General features: G+C 45.5%; 1 protein-coding gene and 2 non-coding genes across 3 annotated transcripts in view; 1 reads left to right on the forward strand and 2 right to left on the reverse strand.

Annotated features, from left to right (window-relative positions):
* LOC126199039 (protein white-like) overlaps window positions 1-17,286 on the reverse strand; it is a 311,297-nt gene extending 294,011 nt beyond the window's left edge. The window contains exon 1 of the mRNA XM_049935743.1: window positions 17,197-17,286. Within this exon, the coding sequence (XP_049791700.1) occupies window positions 17,197-17,262 (66 nt within the window). The 5' untranslated portion in view covers window positions 17,263-17,286. The remainder of the gene's footprint in view (window positions 1-17,196) is intronic.
* On the forward strand, window positions 4,392-4,466 carry Trnaa-ugc (transfer RNA alanine (anticodon UGC)). Its single transcript has one exon. It is a non-coding gene; the product is annotated as a tRNA-Ala (tRNA).
* Window positions 15,696-15,770, reverse strand: Trnas-cga (transfer RNA serine (anticodon CGA)). Its single transcript has one exon. It is a non-coding gene; the product is annotated as a tRNA-Ser (tRNA).
* Window positions 17,287-22,757: the final 5,471 nt, after the last annotated feature.

Consider the following 22,757-nt stretch of genomic DNA (forward strand, 5'->3'; position numbering starts at 1 on the left):
CACGGACTTCGAACACGGTCAGGTGATTGGGTGTCACTTTTGTCACACGTCTGTACGCGAGTTTTCCACACTCCTAAACATCCCTATGTCCACTGTTTCCGATACGATAGTGAAGTGGAAACGTGAAGGGACACGTACAGCACAAAAGTGTACAGGCCGACCTCATCTGTTGACTGACAGAGACCGCCGACAGTTGAAGACGGTCGTAATGTGTAATTGGCAGACATCTATCCAGACCATCACACAGGAATTCCAGACTGCATCAGGATCCACTGCAAGTACTATGACAGGCGGGAGGTGAGAAAACTTGGATTTCATGGTCGAGCGGCTGCACATAAGCCACACATCACGTCAGTAAATGCCAAACGACGCCTGGATTGGTGTAGGGAGCGTAAACATTGGACGATTGAACAGTGGAAAACGTTGTGTGGAGTGAAGAATCACGGTATAAAATGCGGCGATTAGATGGCAGGATTTGGGTATGGCGAATACCCGGTGAACGTCATCTGCCAGATTGTGTAGTGCCAACAGTAAAACTCGGAGATGGTAGTGTTATGGCATGGTGGTGTTTTTCATGGAGGGGGTTTGCACCCCTTGTTGTTTTGCGTGGCAATATCGCAGCACAGGCCTACACTGATCTTTTAAGCATCTTCTTCCTTCCCACTGTTGCATCTTTCAACACGATCGAACACCTGTTCATGATGCATGATCTGTACCGGAATGGTTACACGACAATAACGTCCCTGTAATGGACTGGCCTGCACAGAGTCCTGACCTGAATCCTACAGAACACCTTTGGGATGTTTTGGAACGCCGACTTCGTGCCAGGCTTTACCGACTGAAATCGAAACCTCTCCTCAGTGGAGCACTCCGTGAAGAATGGGCTGCCATTACCCAAGAAACCTTCCAGCACCTGAATGACCGTATTCCTGCGAGAGTGAAATCTGTCATCAAGGCTAAGGGTGGGCCAACACCATTTTGAGTTTCAGCATTACCGATGGAGGGCGCCACGAACTCGTCATTTTCAGCCAGGTGTACGGATACTTTTGATCACACAGTGTATTAGTTGCTTTCACAGTCAGCATTTATTTCTTCAAGAGCATGATTAGTTATAGCTTCTCTGTATAATCTTAATTTTAAGGCAAATTGAAACAAGAGCTTCGTAGCAGCCGTCCATTTCTCTTGCTCCATTCAGTATTTCTTCTAGTACCACATATTTTCAGGCTTTCTGTGGAAAAGTGTTAAGATAACAACCTGAGCTGTATGTGCTCATTGCACATGTCCTTGTCAATAAGATGAAGCACTTACACATTTCAAACGTCGGATCATGAAATTATGAAATTTGATCATTAAAGTTCATTCACATGTTCATTGATGCGCATAGGTTTACATGTTTCGCGAAAGCAAGCCTTCCCCTTCTGAAATCATCCTTAAAATATAGTCAGATAGCGTTTAATAAAATTTCATGTTACAATTTAATGTTACAAGCGAGAATTTCAAACAGAGATTTTACAGTGGACTTCTTACATTGATATCCTGAGAATTCAAGTACACCGGCAGCTTACAAGATGATAGACGATTTTTGTGGCTGGATACTGTATACGCTTCTGAACTACCATCTTCGAAAACGAATAGTATGGTCGCTTTTTACAGTGTCATAGGTGTAGAAATTACTGTTCTTCCGAATATGCGATATGAATAATTTCTTGGAGCGACGCCGACTGGATGAATAACTCGCAGCGGAAAACAGATAAAAATGACGATTTATGAACTTAGTTCGAGGTCACATCTTCTCAATAGGCATTCCCGTCTTTTCTGCTGTTATACTGCGTGACGCATTAATTACGTGTTACACAGCATTGTCCGACCACTGAGTGTGTCCAAGTCAGGCGAAGTAACGAAAAACAATTGCCACCGTTGACGGAATGTACTCAAAACCGATTCCCCTGGTGCACATTGGCGGTGCGAGTACATTTCCACGATTACTGTAGGGAAACGGCGAGAAGTCTCTTACATCGATTTTCACTTCAAGACAAGTCTGATCTAACGTGCCCTAAGGACAAGACCACATGCAAGCTGAAGCCACGACAGACAAGTCTTCCGAAGTAAGAGTGATTTCAGGTGTGCCGCAGAGGAGTGTCGTAGGACCGTTGCTATTCACATTATACATAAATGACCTTGTGGATGACATCGGAAGTTCACGTAGGCTTTTTGCGGATGATGCTGTGGTATATCGAGAGGTTGTAACAATGGAAAATTGTACTGAAATAATACAGGAGGATCTGCAGCGAATTGACGCATGGTGCAGGGAATAGCAATTGAATCTCAATGTAGACAAGTGTAATGTGCTCCGAATACATAGAAAGAAAGATCACTTATCAGTTAGCTACAATACAGCAGGTCAGCAACTGGAAGCAGTTAATTCCATAAATTATCTGGGAGTAGGCATTAGGAGTGATTTAAAATGGAATGACCATATAAAGTTGATCGTCGGTAAAGCAGATGCCAGACTGAGATTCATTGGAAGAATCCTAAGGAAATGCAGTACGAAAACAAAAGAAGTAGGTTACAGTAAGCTTGTTCGCCCACTGCTTGAATACTGCTCAGCAGTGTGGGATCCGTATCAGATAGGGTTGATAGAAGAGATAGAGAAGATCCAACGGAGAGCAGCGTGCTTCGTTACAGGATCATTTAGTAATCGCGAAAGCGTTACGGAGATGACAGATAAACTCCAGTGGAAGACTCTGCAGGAGAGACGCTCAGTAGCTCGGTACGGGCTTTTGTTGAACTTTCGAGAACATACCTTCACCGAGGAGTCAAGCAGTATATTGCTCCCTCCTACGTATATCTCGCGAAGAGACCGTAAGGATAAAATCAGAGAGATTAGAGCCCACACAGAGGCATACCGACAATCCTTCTTTCCACGAACAATACGAGACTGGAATAGAAGGGAGAACCTCCGCCACACACCGTCAGGTGGCTTGCGGAGTATGGATGTAGGTGTAGATGTAGACAAGCTAGAAGTGAAACGATCGTACGGCGTTATTGGTTGGGAGTTGTTGGGGTTGTTAGACCGCCCAGTTAATTGACACCACTTCGGCGACCTGCGCGTCGATCATAGGTTCTGTATGCTCTCCAGATATACACATCTAATACAGCTGAAAGTGAACTAAGACAACCTTCGGCAACCGATAGACAGACCAGCAGAACAAAGCAGGTGCTCCAGGTCCCAGACACTCGTAATGAATTGCAGTTCATTCTAATTCCGAGCGACACCAAGGGCGCCTGGATTGACTCGCAAACGGGGAACGTAACCTGTTTCGGTGTGCCTTGATGTATAACAGTGCCGCTTTGCCTGCTGATCAGTTAGCTTCCACAGACGCCACAGTGGAAAAAACAAGAATTCTGCTGTTTCGTTCTGTTTTAAGGTTGTCAGAAGGTTATTGTCCTGAAGAAATGTTTCGAATACTTCTACCGACTCTCTCTGCCTTGCATGGATCCAGCAGAGACCGTGCGCTCAGCAAAACTTTTTCCGCACAATGAAGAAACCTTGTTGCAGCCCCTACTGTTGTGCCAGAAAAAGAAGGAATAGCTTGTAACCTCGCATCGAATCGAACGCATTAGGGACGGAGCACTGCATCTGCTAGACTACTATAGACACGGAAGTCAATCACAAAGTTGTTTGAAAAAATTTCTGATACGCACTGTACAGAACCTAAAACCGAGGATTCTAGGAGAAGTATCGTGTCATCTTCGCCGCCCTCTCTCTTTTGGTGCCTCCCCACGTTGTCTCTTCCCCCTCTCTGGCTTCTCCCTCTCTTCCTCATTTTTCCCCCTCCATAACCCCTCTTTCTCTCTCTGCTCTTCTTCCTCTCTCTCTTTCTCTCTCCCTTCTTCCAACTCTCTTTCCTCCTCTCCTTCTCTCCCCTCTCCAATCCCCGTCCCCTACTTCCTCCCACCCCCACCCCCATCTCTTCCCCCTTCCCTCTCCCCACCCCCTCCTCTCTCTCACTCTCTCTCTGTCTCCCCCCCCCCCTACCTCCTCTTTTGACAAAAGTGTTGGTTACTGGTGTCTCTAAAGTGCGTTGTCTTTAACTCCGCTGCTCATGGTGACAAGCATTTTGATTTTGCACATCTATTTCTCTGTAAGTACTGAATCCTACCACCTGGCCAGTTTCTATTAAAAGTAATTCGCCTTCCACTATTATGATTCGGTCGGAAAATTGTCTCTAAATTACAGGGAAATGAACACCCTTAGCTGATTACAGGCGTTGACATACGTCAACGGGGACAGATGAAAATGTGTGCCCCGACCGTGACTCGAACCCGGGATCTCCTGCTTCGCGGGAGGCGTGCCAGAAATAAATCCCTGCAGTCGCGCATTCCTCTGTGTTCTCGGTGGCTCAGATGGATAGAGCGTCTGCCATGCAAGCAGGAGATCCCGGGTTCGAGTCCCGGTCGGGGCACAGATCTTCATCTGTCCCTGTTGACGTATGTCAACGCCTGTAAGCAGCTAAGGGTGTTCATTTCATTGTAATTTCATTCTAACGAGCTTCATGGTCTCCATCTTAGTATGTTTCTAAAATGTTGCATTTCTGCAGATCGCTTAGTTGGCACATATGAGTTACCGGATACAGCGGACGAAGTTATTTAACCACTTGGGCCATTATTTTCATCCCTGGTGATTTAAGTTTTGTGAACAGTCGCTTGAGACATGTTTCTGTGTCCTAATGCTGGAAACGTCATGAGAGGGTATAGAGACGGTAGCTGTTTTACGAATTCAGACTCAGGATTGATCTTTCCAGTGTCTCACAAAGCCAAACCTGATATTTAGGCACTAACAGATCATGCACTTCGACCAGGAGACCACAAAATTCGACTCTCCGACACTGTAGTTTCATCAAGGTTCAATCTTTACAAAGCTACAATGTCCAGAGATGTCATATAAGTTCCGAAACATAAAAATAACAGGAAAGAAGAAATACTACAATTCGACAATCTGTGGGATCTAGTGCCAAATTAAGCGGACACGGCCACCTCTTGTGCAGTACAGGCTGCGTTACACACACAGGCGACGCTCCGCGGTGGTCGGGTCACTGCCCGACAGCTACGGGGTTTGCATACGAGCAGGTCGGCTTACGGATCTAGGAGGCCACGACGAGCTGCCTTTATAACTTAAAACACTCTTGGCAGAAGTTTCAGTTCCTTTTTCCCTTTTCTCGACAATCCGTTGCGCCCCACATACCAGAAAGGTTGGATATCTGTGATTTTAAGGACTTTGACCGGCAGTTCTGACAGAAGCCATAACAGCCTGTCTCTCGGAAATGCGACGTACAGGCTGTTAAAGAAATTAGTGTCTTGGGAACACCCAGCGTAGGTGCTTACCTTGTATTGGCATAAATGAATGAGGAAACGCTTATTTGGTCCGAACAGCAAAAATGTAGAGCCTCGTCAAGACTGTGATTGCAGCGGTTATTGCCTTGGCATAAAACGCGCAGCAGTCGAAAGCTAGACGTTACATAAACCACTGCACTCCAACTGGTTTCGCTAGTAACTTTCCAGAGAAACCGGTCCAGTAGATAGGCCTCTTTACCTATGCAGTGAAATGTTTTAGTGCTGTACTCTGAAAGATGGTACTGAAATAAAAAGAAGGAACGTAAAACCTCTTTACCAGAGTCAACGATTAGCTACAATAACAGAATTCGTGTAGCACAGGCAAGGGCGATTAAAGGGCGATAATAGTACGCATAAATTTTGCCGAAATTCTATGCTAATACAGCGAGCATAAGCACAAAGTATGCGACTGGTATCACTACTTTATCCTAGAATCGTGATACAAAGAAGTTCAACCTATTGATATCACTTAAAGTTGCCCGTCGCGTTTTTCTGTCTGTATTATCAGGAGCTGCTGTACTATGGGGAGCTTGAAACGGTTTTCAGTAACATACAGGCTGATTCACAACTAGGATTTATGTATGTAATCTACGACCCCCTATGCCAGACAAGTCGTGCGGCCATAGATTTTAGTACTAAGTGAAATGAACATCTTACTTTTTAAGGGAGAAGGTGCAAAATACGGAAGACGTGCACAAAAGTTACTTTCTTCGTATGCACGACTCCCAAAAATAATGTCGATAAACGGAAAGAGAATAGCTGTTGGGATGGCTAACGAAAGGGGAAGTGTACTGCAGCTACGGGACCTAACGGGGAGAAACAATGCCAACTAGAATATGTGCTTAAAAAACCCCACACTGAAAAAACTTTGCAAGAAAGATAGAAGCTGAGGAATTGACAAGTCTGCTCACTGGTAAAATACACGGTCCAGCCACATTAACGTGGCCACCGCCTGTGTTTGACGCCAACGTGCAATAACCACTCAGACGGCATTCCACAGCACTAGCAGCGGAGGGTGTATAAGGTCTGTCGCGCTCGGGGATGCGGAAAACAATGCAGTAGTTGTTGTCGTAAGTCGAAACGGGGCGATTTACCTGACGTCCAAAAGGGCGTGATCGCTGGCTTTCGGGCCAGGGGTGGACGCATTTACGAAACGGCGAAGTTGCTAAATTGTTCGTACACCCCAGACCACCACAGTCTCCGGATTTATACCCAATCGAGATTGAATGAGAGCACCTCGATCGGGCTGTCCGCGTCACGAATCCAAGGTCGAGAATCCTGGCGCAGAACCTCGTTGACTCTCTTCCTGCATACAGGGTGTGACAAAAAGGTACGGCCAAACTTTCAGGAAACATTCCTCACACACAAATAAAGAAAAGATGTTATGTGGACATGTGTCCGGAAACGCTTAATTTCCATGTTAGAGCTCATTTTAGTTTCGTCAGTATGTACTGTACTTCCTCGATTCACCGCCAGTTGGCCCAATTGACGGAAGGTAATGTTGACTTCGGTGCTTGTGTTGACAAGCGACTCATTGCTCTACAGTACTAGCATTAAGCACATCAGTACGTAGCATCAACAGGTTAGTGTTCATCACGAACGTGGTTTTGCAGTCAGTGCAATGTTTACAAATGCGGAGTTGGCAGATGCCCATTTGATGTATGGATTAGCACGGGGCAATAGCCGTCGCGCGGTACGTTTGTATCGAGACAGATTTCCAGAACGAAGCTGTCCCGACAGGAAGACGTTCGAAGCAATTGATCGGCGTCTTAGGGAGCACGGAACATTCCAGCCTATGACTCGCGACTGGGGAAGACCTAGAACGACGAGGACACCTGCAATGGACAAGACAATTCTTCGTGCAGTTGACGATAACCCTAATGTCAGCGTCAGAGAGGTTGCTGCTGAACAAGGTAACGTTGACCACGTCACTGTATGGAGAGTGCCGAGGGAGAACCTGTTGTTTCCGTACCATGTACAGCGTGTGCAGGCACTATCAGCAGCTGATTGGCCTCCACGGGTACACTTCTGCGAATGGTTCATCCAACAATGTGTCAATCCTCATTTCAGTGCAAATGTTCTCTTTACGGATGAGGCTTCATTTCAACGTGATCAAATTGTAAATTTTCACAATCAACATGTGTGGGCTGACGAGAATCCGCGCGCAATTGTGCAATCACGTCATCGACACAGATTTTCTGTGAACGTTTGGGCAGGTATTGTTGGTGATGTCTTGATTGGGCCCCATGTTCTTCCACTTACGCTCAATGGAGCACGTTATCATGATTTCATACGGGATACTCTACCTGTGCTGCTAGAACATGTGCCTTTACAAGTACGACACAACATGTGGTTCATGCACGATGGAGCTCCTGCACATTTCAGTCGAAGTGTTCGTACGCTTCTCAACAACAGATTCGGTGAGCGATGGACTGGTAGAGGCGGACCAATTCCATGGCCTCCACGCTCTCCTGACCTCAACCCTCTTGACTTTCATTTATGGGGGCATTTCAAAGCTCTCGTCTACGCAACCCCGGTACCAAATGTAGAGACTTCGTGCTCATATTGTGGACGGCTGTGATACAATACGCCATTCTCCAGGGCTGCATCAGCGCATCAGGGATTCCATGCGACGGAGGGTGGATGCGTGTATCCTCGCTAACGGAGGACATTTTGAACATTTCCTGTAACAAAGTGTTTGAAGTCACGCTGGTACGTTCTGTTGCTGTGTGTTTCCATTCCATGATTAATGTGATTTGAAGAGAAGCAATAAAATGAGCTCTAACATGGAAAGTAAGCGTTTCCGAACACATGTCCACATAACACATTTTCTTTCTTTCTGTGTGAGGAATGTTTCCTGAAAGTTTGGCCGTACCTTTTTGTAACACCCTGTATATCACAATGGTCCGCGTTCCAAAACGTGATACTTCAGACTTTTGATAGAGGGTCACATCCATGTGGCTGGTCACTCTACAAGACATACTTCCGGAACAATCGGGTTCGTGTTTCTTATACTTTCCGCGAATCACTTTAGGCGACTGAAGGATGGCAAAAAAAAAAATCTGTTGCTGATATCTTCGTGTCATAGATGTACTCCCTTTCTGAAGGCGTCAGCTACAAACATAATCCGAAAACAAATGAAAACACCGAAGTGAGTCACGCAACGAGCGGCGCTGCCTACAGCTGACGCAGGGGTGCCGCGTTCGTTGCTCGGCGAGCACCTGCGGTGTCTCTCCCTGACTTGCAGCCTCGCTCCGGAGGAAAGAACTAGAAAGGAGCCCACGCAACCTGACGAACCCCCCTGGCAAGCCTCGTGACCGACCTGCAGCGCCGGCGACACGCAACCAGCCCAGGGGACGCCTGGTTGCTTTTGCTGCAGCAGGCCGCCAATTAGCGGTCTCACTACTATGCGGCCCAAGGTAAAGAACCCGTGACAAAACAGAACTCCTCTGACAATCTTAACAGCGAAGAGATCATCTGAAAACGAGTCAGAATACCAGAAAATATTTTTGTTTTTTTTTGTCCAAGGAAACGCCGGTTTGCTATGAAAGTAGCAATTAAAAGATTGGCATATATGAAAGATGTACGAATGTCCGACGAAGTGTCGATGAGCCATAAAAATAGGAATACAAAGAGAGTCGTATTAGACATCATGAGAAAGAACACGCATGTTAAGTTGCCCTTGACGCAAATTTTCTGGTATTATCATACTCTCTCTCTCTCTCTCTCTCTCTCTCTCTCTCTCTCTCTTTCCCTCTCCAGAGTAACAGTTCCTTCACCTACACTACTGGCCATTAAAATTGCTACACCACGAATATGACGTCCTACAGACGCGAAATTTAACCGACAGGAAGAAGATGCTGCGATATGCAAATCATTAGCTTTTCATAACATTCTTTTCATAACATTCACACAAGGTTGGCGCCGGCGGCGACACCTACAACGTGCTTACATGAGGAAAGTTTCCAACCGATTTCTAATAAACAAGCAGCAGTTGGCCGGCATTGCCTGGTGAAACGTTGTTGTGATGCCTCGTGTAAGGAGGGGAAATGCGCACCTTCACGACTTTGATTAAGGTAGCCTATCGCGATTGCGGTGTATCGTATCGCGACATTGCTGCTCGCGTTGGTCGAGATCCAATGACTGCTAGCTGAATATGGTATCTATGGGTTCAGGAGGGTATTACGGAACGCCGTGCTGGATCCCAACGGCCTCGTATCACCAGCAGTCGAGATGACAGGCATCTTATCAGCATGGCTGTAACGGATCGTGCAGCCACGTCTCGATCCCTGAGTCAACAGATGGGGACGTTTGCAAGACAACAACGATCTGCACGAACAGTTCGACGACGTTTGCAGCAGCGTGGACTATCAGCTCGGAGACCATGGCTGCGGTTACCCTTCACGCTGCATCACAGACACCAGTGCCTGCGATGGTATACTCAACGACTAACTTGGGTGCACGAATGGCAAAACGTCATTTTTTTCGGATGAATCAAGGTTCTGTTTACAGATGTCCGCATCCGTGTTTGGCGACATCGCGGTGAACGCACATTGGAAGCGTGTATTCGTCATCGCCATATTGGTGTATCACCCGACGTGATGGTATGGGGTGCCATTGGTTACACGTGTCGGCCACCTCTTGTTCGCATTGACGGCACTTTGAACAGTGGACGCAACATTTCAGATGTTTACGACCGTGGCTCTTCCCTTCATTCGATCCCTGCGAAACCCTACATTTCAGCAGGATAATGCACGGCCGCATGTTGCAGGTCCTGTACTGGCCTTTCTGGATACAGAAAATGTTCGACTGCTGCCGTGGCCAGCACATTGTCCAGCTCTCTCACCAATTGGAAACGTCTGGTCAATGGTGGCCGAGCAACTGGCTCGTCACAATACGCCAGTCACTACTCTTAATGAACTGTGGTATCGTGTTCAAGCTGCATGGGCAGCTGTACCTGTACAAGCCATTCAAGCTCATTGACTCAATGCCCAGGCGTATCAAGGCCGTTATTACGGCCAGAGGTGGTTGTTCTGGGTACTGATTTCTCAGGATCTATGCACCCAAATTGCGAGAAAATGTAATCACATGTCAGTTCTAGTATAATATATTTGTCCAATGAATACCCGTTTATCATCTGCATTTCTTCTTGGTGTAGCAATTTTAATGGCCAATAGTGTATATTCTCTGCTATTTTGGCTTGTTCTAGGATAGTTATCGAACGATCTCTTCGCTCTTTATGCAGGGTGTCCCAGGATAATGGTTAATTAATACACAGCGATATGAAATGAACGATTATTCAAAGCAAAATGGTCAAAGGGTTTCTAATGGGCTCTAAAATGCGCGTTTTAAGAGTTTACAGCACTTCTTCGTCATAGGAAGCACCTTAACGAAATGTAACTCATCGACGAAGGAAAAGGCGTTTCACCGATTCTTGAGTACTGTTCATCAGTCTGCGATCCTTACCAGGCAGAACTGTTAGCAGAGAAGGTCCAACGAAGAGCGGCGCGTTTCGCCACGGGTCCATTTAGCCGGCGTTAGAGCGTTATTGAGATGTTGAACAAACGCCAGTGGCAGGCGATACAAAAGAGTCACGAAATTACCAAAATTCGAGAAATTAGAACTAACACAGAGGCATACCGACAATCATGCTGCTCAAGTGTCATTAGCGAGTAGAACAGGGAGGGAGGGTGGGATCAGTTAGTGATGTAGATGTAGATTCTGCAGTGTGAAAAAAATATTTTCTAATGTAAGCTCTTTCCATATTTCGAGAGGAGGTAGTATGGGCCAAACAAGCAAACACTGTCCATTGAATGCATACTTTAAAAGCTACGAGCACTTGTTCCGTAGAAGAGATGCGTTTCACAGTAGAAAAATAAACAAGCGCTCGAAACGCTAAAGATATGCACTTTGGAGTCTATATTTGCTGCACTTTTTTCTTCTTTTGTCTTCTCAAGAGATTTGTTTCATAGTATAGAAGATGAAAAAGCGTTCGTAGCTGTTAACGTACACATTTTAGCGCCTACCTTCAGTAGAATTTTTTCCTCTGTTCTTGTCCATACTACCTCCTCTGAAAGTTTGTCGGTAGAGCTGTGATTCACCCTGGATAATGTGCGTGTATGAATCTGACGAACATCACGGTGGCTGTAAGTCGACATCAGCTCTATAAGGTTTATTTTTAGAGCATTACACCGGACCAGTACAGGTCCATTGCCCATGTCGAGCGGCGTATCGTTACGTCTCGTTAATAATCTTAAACAGGTTACTAAAATCACTTGTGCAGCAGTACATGCTCATGCCGTTAAAAAAAAAAAAGAAAAAGAAAAAGAAAAAAAGAAAAAAAACATAGGCATATCATACGCGGTGCATTGATACGCATTGATAACCACACCAGGTAGGTCTACAATGGTTCCTGTACGTGCTGTGGTTTTACCTTGTTTTAAAAGACAACAATGTGGATTGTAACATATGTTTTAGCGCATTTTGATACTGTTTTAAGACACAATATCCCAGTTTTATTTCTGTAGATTTTTGACAAAGGTTCACGTGGAAACGAGAAAGTAGTTAAAATTGGTCAATCGTCATGTATAAATAATTCCGATCAAATAAAGCAGTTATGAAGGGAAAAAAATGGTTTCATTTCATTCGTATGAACATGTGCAGCAGGTTGCACTTGCTCTTTGGCCGAGTGCCCTAGCCTGTGTATTAATACAGAAAGGAAAACAGCGACACTGGCGTGAGATTGGGGTACTAAAACCAGATCGCCAGAGCGTATAAATTTTGAGTGCCTAACTTTGAACTGCAGCAAAGCAAGAAATAACTTTGCGGCTGTTTCACCGAAAGGAGAGGAGACCTTATTGTTTTAAATGAATTGCAACTGACCTGCTCGTATAGCGTAGGGCGCAGCGCTGCCAACTGGCTACACAGGAAAGTGAACCCCACACACGAAACGAAACCGCGCGACCGCGGGCTGGTGGACACCGGCCAGTCTGAGATTGCTTTTTAGGCGGTTTTACTCGCTCGTTTAGGCAAATGCTGGACTGGTTCCCGCATCCAATCTCTCATAGAATACGATACACAAAGTGTAAGAATACGAAAACGCAGAGAACGAAGTTTTCTCCGTTCAAAGGCATAGGGCGCGCACCACTTCAGACTTTTAGGACACCTTAACGACTGTGGTCTCAGGAGGGGGGGGGGGGGGGGGGGGGAGCATGGCGGGGGGAGGGGCATCCATTCACAGTAAAATAAATAAGTAAAATTTGCTAAATCCTGAAAAAGTGGATGTCGTAGTAGACGGGATAAGCAAGGGAAAAGTAGAAAAATAAGAGCTATAAAGAGAGAGACATAATATCACAGACTCATAATATCAATAGAACATCAAAAGCCGATAGCCAGGTAATTATTGTACATAGTTTCAGGCTCTCTTGTGCTAACAGATGGAGCACACAGACAAGTCTGAAATTAGTTTTCATATGCCTTGTGAATATTCCAACATATATATATATATATATATATATATATATATATATATATATATATATATTTTTTTTTTTTTTTTTTTTTTTTTTTTTTTTTACCGAATGCTTGGTTCAAACGGTTCAAATGGCTCTGAGCACTATGGGACTTAACATCTGAGGTCATCAGTCCCCTAGACTTAGAACTACTAAAACTAACCATAGGACATCACACACATCCATGCCCGAGGCAGGATTCGAACCAGCGACCGTAGCAGCAGCGCGCTTCCGGACTGAAGCGCCTAGAACCGCTAGGCCACAACGGCCGGCACCGAATGCTTTTGTGGAAATTAGTGAAGTGAGTGATTTTACATTTTCACATGGGCGTTAAGTGGCATGAACCACGGTCTGTCGATAATGGTTTGTGTAAGTACATGTAAGCTATAAGGGAAAGGTTTCAGAGGCCCGCGTGCTTGTAATTATCGACGAATATACTAGACGCTTATTCGGGAAGAGGAAATTTAAATCCTGACCCGACCGTCCTTACCCATAAGTCTCTATGGTTTCCCAAATAACCTCAAACGAATACATATATAGAACCTAGAAGAAATCTATTTACAGTGTCCTTCCTATTTCTTGTCATTTCCGAGTTAATAATCCGCCAATAATAATCTGAAAGTAGACGGACGTTAAATAATAACATCGAGTCCTTTCGGCCGCCTTTTTATTATCGGTTGAGACGGCATCTCCTCCGATCTCGACCGGTTACACTTCGTCATGCACACTTGTCTATGCAGAGTATTCACCGCGCTGCGTTACGTAACATTTCAGCGGCGTACTAATGAACTATACCAGCCTGTTTTATACACTTGAGAATGAGTTGCAGCAAGTAATTGAAATATAAATGAACGTTATTGTTATTGCTTCATTACTCTAGGCCTTACAGCTCGATCTGATAGCACCTGCATCTTTATCACTGCAATGTGGAAACTATCAGCTAAAGAAGAGCTTACAGAGTTGATTTGTGTGAAAAGTCGCAGTCGCGCTCAACTGTAAGAACGTTATCGTTTTGTTACCACCAAAGCGTATTGTCGTTGGTTTAGTTACACATATTAACCGTTATTACGTATGTAGTGACGCCGATAAAATGTCGAAATCGTTCATAAAATTAAATATTAAAGGATATATACGAGGCTTTAAGAAAATCTGGAATGTTTTTTTAGCGTACGCACGAAGTTAAATACATTACGTGGACGGCAGAATGAGACGCAGTGGTCGTAGTTGCATTTACATAATTCATTTACATATCTGACTGTACCACAACTATTTTATTAATTTTCTGACACGTGTCTGACACTGTCCATTCTCTAAAGGACAGGAAATGAGAGATACGAAATATTTCGTAAGTGTCGTTGGTACAACACGTGTAACGGATAAGTATTTAAAATGCTAACGCACGTAAGAGAGCGAATCCATTGTGCAAATAAACCTAGGGCTTGGAGTGTACAGTGTCCTTACCTATGACAGCTTCAAACATGTAGCAACTGCTGTCTCCCAATAATAAAGAAATAACTGCATTGTGGCTCGTTAAAGTACCATATTCATAATCCGGAGCTCTGCGGTTCTATCCCCGTTCAGTTGTAGAATGTCTGTCTGTTTTCACTTCTTTCAGGTCAGGTAACGTTTTGCAATGTGAAAAATGCCGAGCTGTACAGCCTTTCAGCATCCACTTTAAACTGTAGGTCTCCCAATAACGTGGTGGGTAAGTAAGTTGAAAAGTCGGAGGAAGCCAACGGCGTACCATTTCTAACAGGACAACACCCAGCCTTACTTGTAGTGATAAGCACCTGACGGACTCAAAATTTAACATACTTTTAGTATAGAAACAAATTGTGAATGAAGTGAGATGAACTCAGCCAAGGCACTAGCCACAATGTATAAAACCAAATTAAACTAAGTATTGCTTCTAAATGTGCATTCAAAAGTTGATTATCACAAATATCAACTCGAGTCAATGAAAGTATCTCCGTAAATTTTGACAATACTAGTTTTATAAGTTCAAAGGCGACATTTTTTTTCTGCAACAATCAGTAGTCATTTATGATCTGGACGCATTTCGCCTGTTACATTAAGGCACCTACAGTGGATTTAATAGTTATTCGTTTTTCCGGTAGAAATTTGCGTTTCATATCATCTGTTCAAAGGTCCGAAGTCGCAGTTTCACTTCACTTAGGAACATCGACACATTTTCACATACGATCTTTTTGTTTCGCAATTATCATACTTCGTGAGCTAACTGCTGTAAAACATCACTACTGTTCCGACAACAGCTGCAGACTTTTCTTACGAATACAGTGAGTTAAATCTGTCGTAGGTGCACATTCAGCAAGTGGAATATGATAAGTACGATACAGACAGATCACGAAGTGAAAATGTGTCCATGTTTTGTGGGTGAAATTACAGTGCAGCCTCGAACCTATGACCAGATAAGGTAGATTTCTGCCGGAAAAAAACTGGATAACTATAAGCAGTGATTTTTTAATGTAAAACTATGGTATCAACTGTTTTTAAAGTGTAATTATGACATATAAAAGCAAAACTGTATTTTTCTTGATTAAATCCACTGCAAACGTCCTAATGTAAGAGGCTGAACGCATCTGGAACATATGGAACATAAATAACTATGCACAGCAGCAAAACGAAGCCATAACACAATTGATAAACATAGACTTTGAACAGGGGTCTATTGCTAAGGCAGAATACAATTTCTGGATGTGTGCACTGATGACAGATTGGATTGGAAGAAACACACTGATGATCTGAAACTTCCTGGCAGATTAAAACTGTGTGCCGGACCGAGACTCGAACTCGGGACCTTTGCCTTTCGAGGGCAAGTGCTCTACCATCTGAGCTACCCAAGCACGACTCACGCCCCGTCCTCACAGCTGTATTTCTGCCAGTATCTCGTCTCCTACCTTCCATACTTTACAGAAGCTCTCCTGCGAACCTTGCAGAACTAGCACTCCTGAAACTTTTGGATTCAGCTATTTACGCTGTTAGAGTTACTCCAAATTTTGGTGATGAACAGAATCAGTAAATTAGTCTACTATGTCTATTTTTATTCACTGCTTACATATGGCATCATATTTTGGGATAATTCATCATTAAGAGAAATTATTCATTGCACAAAAGCGTGTGATCAGAATACTATGTGGAGTGCACCCAAGATCACTCTGCAGACATTTATTTAAGGAACTAGGGATATTCACAGTACCTTCATAATACATACATTCAGTTATGAAATTTATTATTAATAACCCACCCCAGGTCAAAAGTAATAACAAAGGGCATAGCTACAACACTAGAAGAAAGGATGATCTTCACTATTCTGGTTTAAATCTGACTTTGGCACAGAAAGGGGTGAATTATGCTGCCACAAAAGTCTTGAAATAGCACTGAAAGTCTGAAGGGTAGCCAGCCAACATGTAAAAACAAATTAAAATGATTTCTAAATGACAAGTTGTATGGAATAATTTTTAGATCTGAAGCAGTAAAAGAAATTACATCGTCTAAAGAAATCTTATTACATGAATGAGTGGTGTCTGTTCTTTCGGGCATGCGCGAAGCAGCAGATACCACGCAACCACATAATTGATTGGCCTAAATGGGCAACACTTCCACCTTCTTCAGTGCAGATGCACTGCTACTTCTGACCTCCTGCTGGAGTAGTGAGCCTGGAGTGCCTGGACAGGGACTGCGGGTAGCTGGAGCTCGGTGGGAGTGTGGCGTGCAGAGGCAGTCCGCGCAGTTGCGATGAACACTGTCTTCGAGGTGGCGCAGTGGTTAACGCAGCTGCCTCGTAAGCGCGAGACCCTGGGTTCGAATCCCGGACCAGTACACGTTTTCGTTCGGCGCCGCTAATTCTGCATCAAGTCCCGATGCAGCTGACATCACTAATCCCTTACCTTTCCTTCCCCCTCCCCCTCCACCTTCAATTTACATATCAAGAAGCCTTATGTTAAACCGATAAGTTCCACATTATTACGAAATATCGCATTCATCATCTAGGAACAAGTATAAACGTAATGTAACATAAAACGAATGTTTATATACTCGCTGAGGATGATGTCGAGACTAACAAAATAGTAGATGGTATACGTTCTTAAAAAATACGCCATGGAAGGGAGCACAACAGAAACTTCTAAGTAGGTGATGACGCGCTAGTAGGAGCAACAAGTGGACCTAGGCAAGCGCAGGCGTCCGCGGATGGGCCACTTGGTCTAGGCGTCACACGATTCGGCTGGGTCCCCCGCGCCGCAGGCGGAGGAGCGTGGCAGCGGGTACTTACGTCGGTGGCCCTGTACGCCTGGCGGGGGCGTGCGCGCAGCAGCGGCTGCCTCTCGGTGCGGTGCATGTCGGCCGACGTCGCCAGCCCACTGCAGACGGCAGACTGGCCGCCTGCTGGCTCCGCCTAGCGCCCCGCCGAACCACTGGTCGCCGCTCCCTCTCCCCGCAGCCCGCCGCGGCTCACACAATGGTCGCGTAGGCAGGCACATCTCCACACACACAGACTGCGGCATCCGCGATAGAAGCAACTGCTGCGGCACTGATAAGACAGTTTTTTAAAATGGTTCAAAAATGGCTCTGAGCACTATGGGACTCAACTGCCGTGGTTATCAGTCCCCTAGAACTTAGAACTACTTAAACCTAACTAACCTAAGGACATCACACACATCCATGCCCGAGGCAGGATTCGAACCTGCGACCGTAGCAGTCGCACGGTTCCGGACTGCGCGCCTAGAACCGCGAGACCACCGCGGCCGGCAACAGTTTTTCAAGAAAACAGTACAGATGAACGGCGAAGAAGAACGTAACCAATAACACAGCTCGTGAAAGAGAAGCCCTCAAAGACTTTTTACAATGTTTCACGTACGACAGTTACAGTGTTAGTAACTGCTCTACCTGAAACTTCCTCGCATATCAAAACTGTGTGCCGGACCGTGACTCGAACCTCGGACCTCTACCTTCCGCGGCCGATTGCGGTTGTATCGGTTCTCAACCCCAGTTTAACCTGTGCCTTAAAACCGCTCTAAGTAACGGTTCCGGAAATAACCGATGCAGGATTCGAACCTGCGACCTTAGGGATCGCGCGGTTCCAGACTGAAGGGCCTAGAACCGCTCGGCCACTCCGGCCGGAGGACAACTCTGGGTTTCTCATGTTAATTTGTCCGCTTTCCAAGGCTAGAAGCAGGTGAAGGCATATTATGTAGACAGAGGCAACAAATCAGCTACTTCCTATTTTTTTTTGTCAACTATGAACACAATGTTAAGTTTAAGTTTTATCTTTAAATAATATCGTAAGTTCGTCATGGCTCCTCCCGTATTTCATGTTTTAAAGCAAATGGGTCTTTCTGCTTCACTGATACCGTAGTTCGTAAAATACCTCCAGAATAGGGATGGTGCTATACTGCAATGCAACTAACGTCAGGCGACAACAGCGAGAAACTACCACATAGACTAAATCCGACATGTTTTAAAGCAAATGGATCTTTCTGCTTCACTGATACCGCAGTTCGTAAAATACCTCCAGATTAGAGATGGTGTTATACTGTAATGCAACTAACGTCTGGCGACAACAGCGAGAAACTACCACATAGACTAAATCCTTCATGTTTTAAAGCAAATGGATCTTTCTGCTTCACTGATACCGCTGTTCGTAAAATATCTCCAGATTAGAGATGGTGTTATACTGGAATGCAACTAACGTCTGACGACAACAGCGAGAAACTACCACATAGACTAAATGGGACAAGTCTGGCACCGAGCGAGGTGGCGCAGTGGTAAGACACTGGACTCGCATTCGGGAGGACGACGGTTCAATCCCGCGTCCGGCCATCCTGATTTAGGTTTTCCGTGATTTCCCTAAATCACTCCAGGCAAATGCCGGGATGGTTCCTCTGAAAGGGCACGGCCGACTTCCTTCCCCATCCTTCCCTAATCCGATGAGACCGATGACCACGCTGTCTGGTCTCCTTCCCCAAAACCAACCAACCAACCAACAAGTCTGGCACGTTGCAGGTACACGCGTGCCGTATAATCTGCCGCGCCACATAGTGACATGTACAATATTGTTTCAGTAATGCTGTACTAGTTCTTGCAGCATGTGTTTGTTGCTCGTTTCTGTCGGCATTGTTACTAAAAAAATTTTCATGTTCCAACCCTCGTATACCATTTCCATGCAAGCAATTAATACCATGCACAAGTCACGACTATGACGATGGCTCTGAGCACTATGGGACTTAACTTATGAGGTCATCAGTCCCCTAGAACCTAGAACTACTTAAACCTAACTAACCTAAGGACATCACACAACACCCAGTCACCACGAGGCAGAGAAAATCCCTGACCCCGCCGGGAATCGAACCCGGGAACCCGGGCGCGGGAAGCGAGAACGCTACCGCACGACCACGAGCTGCGGACGAAGCAGTGTAGATCAAACACAATCTGTAAGAAGAAATCATATGATAGGACGTGAGTTAAGACAACAGGGAATAACTTCCGTGGTACTATGGCGACGCACGAAGGACAAACATTGCAAGACTGGAATGTATAGAACAAAGAATCAACATGGTTGGGTGTAAACGCTGCTCTGTGCAGAAAACATTGGTACAAGATAGGAAATCGTGACAGTCAGAAGATTCATGACTCATTAAACCAGTCAGAAGATTGATGACTAAAAAGTAAAACAGTATGACATACACCACTCGTGGTCACAGAGATCGAGACTTCCCACTGGCTAGCACTATAAATTCGCATTCGGGAGCTCTGATTGCAGTCCCAGTTCGGCTGTTCTGATTTTACTCTCCCAAAAGCTGTTAACTTCACCACCCGCCTTTGTAGCTGCGTAGACAGCGCGTCCGAATGCATCCCATGGTTCAAAATGGCTCTGAGCACTATGGGACTTAACATCTGAACTAGTTCCCAAGGATGAACGAGTTTGCCCATCTCTAGTGCTGACCCGCGCGCCATTGGAAAGAGCAGGCAACGCCACCCTTCCAGGAAGACAGAGAGCAGCGCCCCCTGTCAACGACAGTCACCCATCGCTGGTCGGGGCCAGTTCGGTCACAACTTCGAGAGCATCAGCGCTGAGTAATAGGAAGACGACACTTAGACGATACTTTGTTTATTTCTTTCAAATAGTCTTTATACGTTACTGACAGTATAGTTAGCCTTCTGCCGCCGAGTGGTGTGTCAGCAGTGGGCAAGTAGCAGCATTACTGCATTTACTACGCAGTCTTGTATTTCAACAACCGTTTAAATTATGTGCCGAATTGTTTGTGCTCTCTGTAGATTAGTTCAGACGTTGTTTGCACAACAGTATTTAACATGGATAGGGACTGCGACTGCTGTGTTCGGATGCGAGCTGAGTTGGCATCCCTTCGCTCCCAGCTCCAGGCAGTGTTCGCTTCAGTCAACACAGCTTGAGGCTGTTGCCAATGGGCATCACTGTGGGGGTCCGGTCGGGGGTTTGTCGGGGACATCCAGCTCGTCCCACGCATCCCCCGATCGGACTACAGCTGCGGCTGCCCGGGATACTGCCCACATTGAGGCTGACCCCTAACCTGTGGTAGAGTGGGAGGTCGTCTCGAGGTGTGGCAGGGGGCCGGAGGGCTGAACGGAAGGCCTCTCCAGTTTGTCTGACGAACCGGTTTCAGGCTCTGTCTCTGGCTGATACTGATCTTCAGCCGGACATGGCTGCTTGTCCTGTTCCAGAGGTTGCCCCTCAGTCTGCAAGACCGGGCGGTCGCAGGGGGTGGGCTTCATGGTAGTTGGAAGCACCAACGTCAGGCGCGTAATGGGGCCCCTTAGGGATATGGCTGCAAGGGAGGGGAAGAAAACCAAATCAATGTGCACTTCGTGTGCATACCAGGAGGAGTCATTCCAGATGTGGAAAGGGTCCTTCCGGATGCCTTTAAGGGTACAGAGTGCACCAATCTGCAGGTGGTCGCTCATGTCGGCACCAATGATGTGTGTCGCTATGGATCCGAGGAAATCCTCTCTGGCTTCCAGCGGCTATCTGATTTGATGAAGAATGCCAGTCTCGCTAGAAAGATGACAGCAGAGGTCACCATCTGCAGCATCGTCGACAGGACTGACTGCGGACCTTTGGTACAGAGCCGAGTGAGGGGTCTGAATCAGAGGCTGAGACGGTTCTGCGAACGTGTGGGCTGCAGATTCCTCGACGGGTTCCGCTGGATAGGTCAGGAGTCCACTACACACAGCAGGCGGCTACATGGGTAGCAGGGGTTGTGTGGCGTGGACTGGGCGGTTTTTTAGGTTTGATGGCCTCGGGCAAGTACAGAAGGCAACAGCCTCAAAGGGTGCGGGGAAAAGTCAGGACATGCGGGGACCAAGCAGCAATCGGTATTGTAATTGTAAACTGTCGAAGCTGCGTTGGTAAAGTACCGGAACTTCAAGCGCTGATAGAAAGCACCGAAGCTAAAATCGTTATAGGTACGGAAAGCTGGCTGAAGCCAGAGATAAATTCTGCCGAAATTTTTACAAAGGCACAGATGGTGTTTAGAAAGGATAGATTGCATGCAACCGATGGTGGCGTGTTTGTCACTGTTAGTAGTAGTTTATCCTGTAGTGAAATAGAAGTGGACAGTTCCTGTGAATTATTATAGGTGGAGGTTATACTCAACAACCGAGCTAGGTTAATAATTGGCTCCTTTTACCGACCTCCCGACTCAGCAGCATTAGTGGCAGAACAACTGAGAGAAAACCTGGAATATATTTCACATAAATTTCCTCAACATGTTATAGTCTTAGGTGGAGATTTCAATTTAGCAGATATAGACTGGGACACACAGGTGTTTAGGACGGGTGGTAGGGACAGAGCATCGAGTAACATTATACTGAGTGCACTATCCGAAAATTACCTGGAGCAATAAAACAGAGAACCGACTCGTTGAGATAACATCTTGGACCTATTGACAACAAACAGACCCGAACTTTTCAACTCTGTAAGCGCATAAGAGGGAATCAGTGATCATAAGGCCGTTACAGTATCCATGAATATGGAAGTAAATAGGAATATAAAAAAAGGGAGGAAGGTTTATCTGTTTAGCAAGATTAATAGGAGGCAGATTTCAGACTACCTAACAGACCAAAACGAAAATTTCTGTTCCGACACTGACAATGTTGAGTGCTTATGGAAAAAGTTCAAGGCAATCGCAAAATGCGTTTTAGATAGGTACGTGCCGAGTAAAACTGTGAGGGACGGGAAAAATCCACCGTGGTTCAACAACAAAATTAGGAAATTACTGCGAAAGCAAAGAGAGCTTCACTGCAAATGTAACGCAGCCAAAACCTCTCAGACAAACAGAAGCTAAACGATGCCAAAGCGTAAGGAGGGCTGTGCGTGAAGCGTTCAGTGAATTCGAAAATCCTAGGAAGTTGTGGTCTTACGTTAAATCAGTAAGTGGATCGAAACAGCATATCCAGACACTCTGGGATGATAATGGCATTGAAACAGAGGATGACACGCTTAAAACTGAAATACTAAACACCTTTTTCCAAAGCTTCTTCACAGAGGAAGGCCGCACTGCAGTTCCTTCTCTAAATCCTCACACAAACGAAAAAATGGCTGACATCGAAATAAGTGTCCAAGGAATAGAAAAGCAACTGAAACTACTCAACAGAGGAAAGTCCACTGGACCTGACGGCATACCAGTTCGATTCTACACAGAGTACGCGAAAGAACTTGCCACCCTTCTAATAGCCGTGTACCGCAAGTCTCTAGAGGAACAGAAGGTTCCAAATGATTGGAAAAGAGCACAGATATTTCCAGTTTTCAAGAAGGGTCGTCGAGCTGATGCGCAAAACTATAGGCCTATATCTCTGACA

This window comes from Schistocerca nitens, chromosome 8 (assembly GCF_023898315.1).
Source record: "Schistocerca nitens isolate TAMUIC-IGC-003100 chromosome 8, iqSchNite1.1, whole genome shotgun sequence".
Lineage (NCBI taxonomy): Eukaryota > Metazoa > Arthropoda > Insecta > Orthoptera > Acrididae > Schistocerca > Schistocerca nitens.